The following is an 11,090-nucleotide window of genomic DNA, read 5'->3' as shown; positions in this document are numbered from 1 at the left end:
TCGATTTGTTGAAGGTGGTCCATATTAGGGGACTCGCACATACTTTGAGATTTTGCTAATATTTTTTGTTTGCAGTGGAAACTCAAGGTCAACACTGCTAAAATGCAAAACATACGGTTTTAGCTGTCATATATAGCCATTTTTGTGTGATAAAAGCTTTGGCTGTGGACAGAAACGAGTCCGTTTTAGTCGGCACACTTTGAGTGAACGCTGCCAAAAGTGAAAAAAGGAGAAAAAGCCTAACGGTTTTGAGATTTCTGTTTCTGCAACTGTTTTGACATGTGCAAGTTATCCAGAGAGGGTGAATACAGCAAATAAAACTGTTTTGAGCGCTCTAGCGCCGTTAGTTTGTCAGAACAGAAGGTGGTCCATATTAGGAGCCGGTCCATATTAGGAGCCCTTCCCCTATTACTATTCGGTTATGTGACTTGTTCACGTCACAGTTTTTTGGTCTTGAGTCACAAGTTGATTGATATCTGCACCATTTCCGGAGTTACTGACGCTGCTCGGTATAATTATAGCTCTGCAGCTTTCAACTAGCTGTCACGTGACTTGGTGACCACTTGTCCAGATTTCAAGGAGAAGATTTCACGATGGAGTTGTTGATGGTTGTTTGTTTTTTTAACTTTTTTACAACTCACCTTTTCTTCCTCCCAAGATATGCTCGTGTCATTATCCATCACAAGACCAGAGACTTCGTCCTTGTCAATGATAACGGACACTTTGTTGTCGAATTCTGCTCCAGTAGGATCCTGTACGGACGACCAGGTGTAGTCGGCGGCGTACTGGGGCTCGGGGATAATGAGAGACATGGAAGGGTCTCCGTATCTCGTACCGTCTGTTAGGCCTTGGTAAGTCTTGGCGAACATGGTGACCAGGACTGGTTTGTCTGACGTAATGGTTTGGTACTGACCGGATGGTAAATCCAGTTCCTGTTTCCACAACAAGCTTTTGGCGGTTAAATTCACTATCAAAAGGTTAAACTTACTATCTCTTTTTCTTTCTTTCTCTGTCTCTCTGTCTCTCTGAGTCTCTCTCTCTTTTCCTCTTTCTCTCCCTCTTTCTTTGTCTGTCTGTCTGTCTGTCTGTCTCTCTCTCTCTCTCTCTCTCTCTCTCTCTCTCTCTCTCTCTCTCTCTCTCTCTCGTTTAAAATGTTTATGGCAACTGGGTGACAGATCTCCAGCTATTTTTGTCAAGCTTTTCGACGCACAGATTCAACCGATGCTGTCATATGGCGCCGAAGTTTGAGGGGTTGAAGCAGATCATACACCCATAGAGAGAGTTCATTTATTCGCACTTAAACTTTTTTGAATACGAGTATGAGAACACCAAATGCTATGGTCTATGGAGAAACGGGAAGGTACCCCTTGTTTATAAACAGCTTTGTTAAATGCATTCGTTTTTGGTTACGTATAATTATTGAGGATGCCACATCATCGCCTTCCGAGCAAGGCGTATAAAATGCTGAAATATTTCCATGAACAAAATAAGAAAACATGGGCCTCCTCGATCTGTTACACTCTGTACATGTACGGTTTTGATGAAGTATGGGAAAACCAAGGTGTTAGCGATGAGAGGGCGTTGGCCGGACTACCGGGGGGGTTATGGGGTTTGCGCAACCCCCCCCCCCCCCCCTAGCCTAAACATGTATCTCACTTTTTTTTTTTTTTTCTTTTTTCCCTTACACCTGTTCCTTGTCCCGGTGTGCTCTCACGCCGCCCCGTCCCTGCACTCACTGCTCCATCCACATCGTTCCGCTGCCAGACTTGTCGATTTTACAGACGCTCCAGGGAGGGATGTCGGGTCGTTGCGGTAGGCTACCCTCGGAAGATGACACTGCACTTCTGCCGAGTCACTTCGACGGTGTTCAGTAGTGGGTCTGTCCCGAGCTAACGGACGCAGCCCACTACCTACTATGCCCCCTACTAACGACATTGACTGCTAAGTCGCGGAGCCAGACTGAGTGAGGGTCCCCTCCAGAGAGCAGACCGCCACCACGTCCCTCCGTCGACCCCCCAGAACGTCACACGTTGAAGACTGACAGCAGAAGTACTATTCAGGGAAGGATGGAACAGGAACACTGAGACCAAGGTCACCATGAGAGCTCCGGGCATGAAGGGCCACAAGAGCAAGGACAATTTATAATTTTGGATGATTAATGAGATGAGGATGATTATAATGATGATGCTATGGATTTCCAATTTGGTTTGAGACTACGTGACAGGGCAGCACTCTACGCTTACTGTCATAATATATCCTGGTGTCAACCAGGCTCGAGAACTGCCGCACCTGCGGTGTTGGTCAGGTAAACAGAACCTGAGCACCCTCAAAGTCGCATTGGTAAGACAGATGACAATGATGCTAATTCTGCAGATCAGCAAAATGATCAAAGTACCTTTTCTATAGATACATATTTACTAAATGACTTGTTTACTGAGGAAGAGGTTAAAATTGCTCTCAGAAACTTAAAAAATAATAAAGCTTGTGGCTTAGACACTATAACAAATGAATTTTTGAAGAATGTTTCAGCAGATCTCTTGTCAGTTATTACTAAGTTTTTTAATTTAGTCCTTGTATCCGGCAAAGTACCCGAAGATTGGACTATTGGTGTCATTAAGCCCCTTTTCAAGAATAAGGGTAGTAAGGATGATCCTAATAACTATAGAGGTATTTCCATCCTGAGCTGTTTTGGAAAAGCTTTCACCTGTCTGTTAAACAACCGCCTTACTCATTTTTTTGATGCCAATAACACTATTCAAGTATTGGTGAAGAACAAGCAGGTTTTCGTTCCGACCATAGTGTGACTGATCATATTTTTACCCTGAATGCTATAATAGACTTTTTCCTGTCTAAAAAGAAGAGATTGTACTGTGTTTTTGTTGACTATGAAAAGGCTTTTGACCTTGTTAACCGCTCTTTTTTGTGGCAGAAATTGTTAAATTGTGGTGTGCGTGGTAAGATGTTGACGATTGTTCAAGATATGTACTCTAAAGCTAAGTCCTGTGTACAGTGGAACACTAAGTTGTCTGACTTTTTTTCTTGTTCTGCCGGTGTGAGACAAGGTGAGAACTTGTCTCCCCTGCTTTTTTCCGTATATTTAAACGATCTGAAGAATTATTTTGATCGGGAGTCAGCTCTAAATACCTTAGGACGTGAATCCGAAAATGTAAACTGTGACAACAGTGATATTAACGTTCTGTATGGGTTGTTCATTTTGTTGTATGCTGACGATACGGTTATTTTTGCTGAATCGCCAGAATCCTTGCAGATTGCTCTAGATATTATGGACAGATATTGTAAAGATTGGTTTTTGAAATTGAATGTAACTAAAACAAAAGTAATGATTTTCTCAAGAGGGAAAGTAAGAAAAGTTCCGACATTTACATTCAATGGTCGGAAACTTGATATTGTATATGATTTTCAATACCTGGGTATTAAATTTAGCTACAATGGTAAATTTACTGTTGCACAGAAGAATTTGTATGACCGTGCCTCCAAGGCCATGTTTGCTTTATTACGTAAAACTAGAAAACTGTTTTTGCCTCTTGATGTCCAAATTGACCTCTTTGAAAAAACTGTGGTCCCTATTTTACTTTACGGTTCTGAAGTATGGTGCCCTTACATGTCTGATCTAGCTAACAAATTACAGATACGATTTTTTAAGATGATTTTGAAAGTTGGCAAATCAACACCAACAAACATGGTTTTGGGTGAATTAGGTCAGTTCCCTGTAAGTATTCAAGCGAAATGTCGTATGTTGAATTTTTGGTACAAACTTGCATTTTCAAATGGTTCTGACAAACTTTCTTGTGTGACATATCGTTTTTTGTTTAAAATGTATGAATCTGGTGTATACAAGTCAAAATTTTTGCTTTCTGTCCATGGTGTTCTAAATGAGTTAGGCTTTAGTGATTTTTGGCACAATCAAACTATCGATAATGTAACGGATGGTGGTTATTTTAATACTTTCAAAGCACTGATGAAAAATAGGCTACAAGACCAATTTGTCCAAACCTGGCATTCAGAAATAAATAACAATGAGTTTTATTATAATTATAGAATGTATAAAGAGAATTTTGAGTTTGAAAAGTACTTGTCCATCCTGCCGGTTAATTTAGCAAACGCTGTTTTAAAATTTAGAACACTGAATCATAAATTGCCTATACAAAAAGGTAGGACTCTTAGTATTCCCAGACAAGACAGAATCTGTCACAAATGTTCATCAGGTGACCTTGGGGACGAGTTCCATTATATTTTTGTATGTCCTTTTTTTACCAATTATAGAAAACAGTTGTTACGGTGCTATTATTATGCCCGCCCCAATTCAGTTAAATTCAGAGAGCTTTTTTCCACTACAAAAAAGAGTTTATTGCTAAAACTCGCAAAGTTCATGACACTTGTCATGGACTGTTTGAGAAGCGAGTAAAATTTAATTCTCTTTTAGCTTTATACTCCGTTATCTGTTTTGTGTTGTTTGTAATAGTATCTTTGTCCTTATGTTAACTCACCCATCACCCCCCCTCCCCCTTCCCCCCATTTCCCATAGTAAAGAAATGTATGTAATTACTTTGTGTGTTTTATTATTATTATTATTATTATTATTATTATTATTATTATTATTATTATTATTATTGTTGAATTGTTTCTTGTATTGTTTTTGCTCTCCCTCACCCCTCAACTCCCTTTTCTGTACATAGTCTGATTTCTTTTTGTTTTAGTTCCTTTTATTTGGTGTTGAATGAAATGTGCTTTTATTGTGTTTTTTAATTTTCCATGTACCCTCACGGGGTTTTATCGGAATAAAACTTGACTTTGACTTGACTTGACATTCGTTAAGTGAATGACACTCGGCTGTGTGATTCCAGCCTTCCCATAGGAACCATAGCACTTCCACTCTGGGTAGGAGCCGACCGTAGCCCGAAAAACCCACATGACCCTGATGGGATTCGAACCCACGACCTCCTGGCCCACAGCCCGATGCGCTAACCACTGCGCTACGGGGGCCGGTGTACCTCACTTATTTAAAAACAAATTTATTATTGTTTATTTTTGCCGTTTCATGCAAGGAGCGACCATTTTCCTATCTCAGAATATGACCTACCCATAAGCTTCAGGGGGCTTCGCCCCCTGACCCCCACAAGGGGCTCTGCACCTTGACCCCGCTAGGGGGAACATCCCCCTGGACCACCACTGGCACCCCCCCCCCCCCTCCTCTTAGCCTAGTCCGGCCGCCTAACAGCATTTAAAGAAACACTTATTTCATCCTGTAAGCAAACCTGGCTTGAAAATGTACAAGGAAGTGAACGTTTCTCTCTGTACAGAACCTTCAAATCAACCCTAACATTATCCAACTATTTAAGTGATTTGAAACATATTAAAGCTAGAAATCTTCTGATTAGACTTAGATTGGGAGTATCCCCTCTGAAAGTGCATCGATTTCGCTTTAATTTAAATGCAACCTCCGTTGATTTATCTTGTCCATTTTGTTGTGGCAGTGTTGAAGATGAAGTCCACTTTGTTTTAGTATGCCCTAAATATGCTGAGTTAAGAGAATATTATATTCCACGAAAATACACTAGAATCCCATCATTGTTTAGATTAACCATGCTGTTTTCAAACACTAGTAAGCCGCTATTGCTACGTTTTTCTACATTTGTCATGAAGGCGCTTTCCATTCGTAATCCGTAATCCGTAAACGAAACAGGGCGATACTCCCTCACAAAGCATACACGCGCTCGTAAACATACACTCACAGACACACACCATTCATATGACCACACGCACACACAAACACCCATGTACGCGCAAGTGTGTGAAAAGCACACTGAATTATTGGAATAGGATTATATATTATGAGTAGGATGTTCTTGTTTTTGTTTACCATGTGCATTTGTATGCTGGTGCTTGAGATGTGCTCATCTCCATGAAAAGGGCCCAAGGCCTACTCATTAAAACATTCAGACTTCAGATTTCAGACTTCTCTCTCTCTCTCTCTTTCCCTCTTTCTCTCCCTCTTTCTCTGTCTGTCTGTCTGTCTGTCTGTCTGTCTGTCTGTCTGTCTCTCTCTCTCTCTCTCTCTCTCTCTCTCTCTCTCTCTCTCTCTCTCTCTCTCTCTCTCTCTCTCTCTCGTTTCGCTCCGTCAACATTTAGCAATGATCTTAATATGTCCTTTTAAAACGAAGAATCAAATGTGTCGAAGTCAAAACTATCGCTTCGCATTCACGAAAAGAAAAGTGATGTCATTCACCACTTGCTGACACACTCGAGTATCGCCTCTTTGCCTTTATTGCCCTTCTGTCATTTGTGTATACACGTATTTACTTTAGCTTACCAGCCAAGTCGTTTGAATAGAAACGAAAGCTGAAAACATCTGTGGTGGTTTCCTCGATCGCTAACACGAGAAGGAAGGTACCGTTGTATCGTTTGCTTGATTGTTTGTTTGCTTGCTTTCTTGCTTGCTGGCTTGTTTGTTTGTTTGTTTGTTTGCTTGTTTTCTGTTTGTATGTTTGTTTGTTTGATTATTTATTTGTTATCTTGCTTGCTTGCTTGCTTGCTTGTTTGCTCGCTTATTTGTTTGTTTGTTTCTTTTTGTTTGTTTTTGTTTTTTGTTTTTTGTTTGTTCATTTTCTTGTAGGCATTTCACTCACTAGAAACTGTCCAGCCCGGGCGATGAGGAGTTCCGTGCTGTCATACAGGGAGACCACAGTGTCATTCTCAGACGCCACGATCCGGAAGATGTCGCCCACAGACCTGTCCGGGGTGGAGGTGGTGATGAAGGTCTTGCCCCACGTGTTCACCGGTGTCAGCATCTCCGTCAGGTGATCCGCGCTTGGCTGTGCATATATTCATCAGGTGTACTTTAATTCACAGGTGTTGATACAACAACAAGCCTAAAGCTTATAGTGGTATGTATCTTCAAAGAGAGAGAGAGAGAGAGAGAGACTTAGACTTAGACTTAGACTTAGACTTAGAACATTTTATTCACATAAAGGGTAGACATTTTAGGCCATAGGCTTAATCTTACAATGTGCCCTTTACATTCACACAAACACATATTCACGCGTGCGCCCGACTAGAATCATAGAAACATCAAGCATACAGTAATAATAAATGAGAAAAGTAGTAGAAAATACATGAATGGAACATCAATAAAGCAATTACAGAATGGAACATTAATTACGCAATCACATTTGCGCACTCACACGCAGACGCACAAGGAGGTACACATATAATACTAGAGAGAGAGAGAGAGAGAGAGAGAGAGAGAGAGAGAGAGAGAGAGAGAGAGAGAGAGAGAGAGAGAGAGTTTGTGGAGAGAGAGAGAGAATTGGTGAAGACAGAAAGAGAGAGGGAGCAACACAGAGAGAGAGAGAGAGAGAGAGAGAGAGAGGGAGCAAGAGAGAGAGAGGGAGAGATAGAGGGAGGAAGAAAACGGGTGGGGGTACGGGTCTGTGTCTGTCCAATTTCGTCCAAAAAAGCCGGTGCGTCTAATAAATTCATGAACGGTTTTAAATACATTTATATTATCAGAGAGACTCGAATTTCTGTCGCCGTCCACTAACGTGGAAATAATAGTATAAAATGACTCCGAAGTTTATTGATATTTGTAGTGTCATGGCGTTCTAGCAAATACATTGGGCAATCAAAAAAACATTGGTATCTGTATCCACACTGTTGCCGCATAAAAGTGTGCCGGAGGAACAACATCATCCCTGTCAAGAAAACGTTTTAATTACTTAATGAATCATTTTCTTCAGAACTTTTTAGCAATATGTTCACATTTTCTGTTGTTCAACTAGATGGAATAACGGACAGTCGATATAATGCAATAGTCTTTCAATGCGTTCCACATTTCTGTTGTAGGTGGAATAACGGACAGTCGATATAATGCTTTATTCTTTCAATGCGTTCTACATGTCTGTTGTAGATGGAATAACGGACAGTCGATAGACTCTAAACTATAGTAGAAGTGTTCCAATTAATGTGAACACACTTTTTGTAACGAGTTGTGAACACTGTGTGACATGATAATTATAGAATTCTACTATCAAAAGGAGAAGACAGTCATTGTAAACACTAAATAGCGTGCACAATGTGTGCTACTTTTGCAAGTAGAATTATATAGTACGTATCTCACACAGTGTTCAAAAGTGGTTACAAAAAGTGTTTTCCCATTGGAACACTTCTAGTTAAGAGTGTATAATGCTATTTTATTGCAATGTGTTCCACGTGTCTGTTGCAGAAGGAATACACGACAGTCGACAGAACTCTATATTAGGGGTAATCACGGTAATACACGTAAAAATTCACTCGTGCAAAAACATGAGTGAACGTGGGAGTTTCAGCCCATGAACGAAGAAGAAGAAGAAGAAGAAAGCGGCATATGGCTGCCTAAATGGCGGGGTCAAAAGGTCAGGCACGTAAAACAAACACTCGTGCAAAAAACAAAAACAAAAAATCCGTGGGAGTTTCAGCCCGTGAACGCAGAACAAGAAGAAGAAGAAGAAAGAAGAAACAAGTCGCGTAAGGCGAAATAACAACATTTAGTCAAGCTGTCGAACTCACAGAATGAAACTGAACGCACTGCTTTTTTCACCAAGACCACATACTCGTAGTTTCGTCAGTCCACCGCTCGTGGCAAAGGCAGTGAAATCGACAAGCCATGCAGAATAGTGCGGTAGTGGTCGCGCTGAGCAGGATAACACGCTTTTCTGTATGTCTATTCTTTTTAGCTTACTGAGTTTGTTTTTAATCCAAACATATCATATCTATATGTTTTTGGAATCAGGGACCGACAAGGAATAAGATGAAATTGTTTTTAAATCGATTTCGGAAAATTAATTTTAATCATAATTTTCATATTTTTAATTTTCAGAGCTTGTTTGTGTTAGGAAACGCTACCGTTGCTGAGCTTTGGTTCAGTTTTGTGTGTTGCATGTAGTTGACTTATTTGTACTTTGTAGGAAAGTACCGATATTATATTTTGTAAACACAATATTTATGCTTGGACGAGAATGCAGGTGAACTTTCTAGTCCTGTCAAAACAAGTTGTTTATCACGCTGTTTGTAGTGTGAGTTCGTGGCGTTCGTTCGGATTAAGTGCGTCGGCGCTTTTGATGTGCGTCACAGAGAGAATGTCGCTAGTTTAGTCTATGCACGGCTCGTATAATGTAGTTGTATCGTGTTCGGTCTGGAATATTCTCGAGATTGAGTATTTACTATATATACCAGCGCGATTTGAATGTTAAAAGAAGCTTCTATTTGAGTTCTGCTACGTTGTGCAGTTGTATGTATTGAATGCTGAATAAATCCTCGAACTCAATTTGACGAGTTGTTTTCTGTTGCTGCGAAGACGGGCGACGTAGAATAAAAGAACACAACTATACGACGTTTGAGAACTTGTGGCAATCTCAAGTGTCGTGTAACAATTGGGGGCCAAGCCAAGGATCTACGTTTAACGCCAAGGGTTTTCCAGTAACAAGGACCAGCGTCAAGACAGTCACAGGAGGTAGCCATCAATCGGGTGTATCCTGAGGGATCAGTATTGAGACTACGGAACCGTGGATTCGGTGTGACTGGTGAAGAGTTTGGTAATCGCCGCAGCTCGGTACGGTGAGCGACGCCGGAGTGTATCGGGATTACAGAGGTTAGCTGCCGTTTGGACGAGACGGACTTCGTCGCGGAGCTAGTGCATTAATACTACGAAATACGACTGAGGTACGTCGTGTACGTATCGTGAGCAGAGTGCGCCGTCACGTTAGACGAGGAGGGTGGCAGCCTGCGTCTACGAAGGTGAACAGCGACGAGAGAAGCATCGGAGGTGCAGTAGAGACTGTGTTCTTTTAGAAGACTACATTCGTCTACGTTCGGGGCTGTAAAAGAATACAGACGAACGCACCGGAAAAGACCAGAATGGCTGAGTTCTGGGAAAAAGGAGTTGAACTGGGACTAAAAGGCAAGCAGTTGACGGAGTTCGTCGAGTCCCAGACACGACTGCTGGCGCAGCGTGAAGAAAGACAAGCGCAGCGTGAAGAAAGACAAGCGCAGCGTGAAGAAAAAGAAAGAGAAAGAGAAGCACAGCGTGAAGAAAGGCAAATTGAGCTGAAACGCTTAGAGCTCCAGATAGAAATGGAGACGAAACGCTTAGAGCTTCAAACAGAAATGGTGCGTGTTCAAAACGAGCACGAGGCACCACGCCAAAGAGATAACCAGCAGCAAATGTTACACAGGGCACCGAAACTTCCAGCATTCGCTGACGGGAAGGACCAGATCGACTGCTACCTTGCAAGATTCGAGAGGTTCGCTGAGAGTGCTAGATGGCAGCGCGACGACTGGGCGATTCAACTCAGCGCACATTTGACTGGGGCAGCACTTGAGGTCTACACTAGACTCTCAAATGATGACGCCAGAGACTATGATGTGCTGAAGGAAGCTCTGTTGCGTTGCTACAACTTCACTGAAAGGGGCTACCGTCAACGCTTCCGCGAATGCCAGCCATTGTCTGGAGAGACACCGCGCCAGTTTGTGGAGCGCCTGTCGTCATACCTGCAGAAGTGGGTGGAGTTATCAGGTGAAGAGCAGTCATACGAGAGTCTGCGGGACTTGATCGTGAAGGAGCAGTTCCTTAATGCCTGCCCGAAGGACCTGGCGACCCGCTTGGAAGAGCAAAAACTGCGGGGTTTGAAGGACATTACTGATGCTGCTGAGCGTTATCTCATTGCTCATGGAAGGACTCTGGGGACGTCAAAGTCATCGAAACCTTTCCAGAAGAGCGGGAACCAGGGAAACCAACCTGCCAAGGGACAAACTGAGTCCGCACCATCATCCAATGAAGGGCAGAACATAACGTGTTTCCTTTGCAATGCCAAGGGCCACCGAGTCGCCAACTGTCCCCAAAAGAAAAATAACGGACATGTCAATGACAAAGCGCAAGAACATCGACGGAGATATTACGACAACAAGAGGCAAACGAGTGGCTCGAACCAACAAGTATGTGCGAGCAGCGTCATACTTCCAAGGGCTGCCGAGCAAGTGGCTACACCATCGGACGTGGAAGGATGTATATCTGATGGCCAGCTTCTACTCGCCAA

At 42.2% G+C, this 11,090-nt stretch overlaps 1 protein-coding gene across 2 annotated transcripts in view; it reads right to left on the bottom strand.

Annotated features, from left to right (window-relative positions):
- LOC138971015 (IgGFc-binding protein-like) overlaps window positions 1-11,090 on the bottom strand; it is a 41,989-nt gene that overhangs the window by 12,609 nt on the left and 18,290 nt on the right. For both annotated transcript variants that reach the window (XM_070343612.1, XM_070343613.1), the window contains exons 7-8: window positions 6,648-6,833; window positions 642-932 (exon numbers count right to left, since the gene is read on the bottom strand). In XM_070343612.1, coding sequence (XP_070199713.1) covers window positions 642-932; window positions 6,648-6,833 — 477 coding nt within the window. The remainder of the gene's footprint in view (window positions 1-641; window positions 933-6,647; window positions 6,834-11,090) is intronic.

The sequence above is a fragment of the Littorina saxatilis genome, linkage group LG7 (assembly GCF_037325665.1).
Source record: "Littorina saxatilis isolate snail1 linkage group LG7, US_GU_Lsax_2.0, whole genome shotgun sequence".
In the NCBI taxonomy this organism is placed as follows: Eukaryota; Metazoa; Mollusca; class Gastropoda; order Littorinimorpha; family Littorinidae; genus Littorina; species Littorina saxatilis.
Note: the sequence above shows the minus strand (reverse complement) of the source record. Positions and strands in the feature narration are given on the sequence as shown.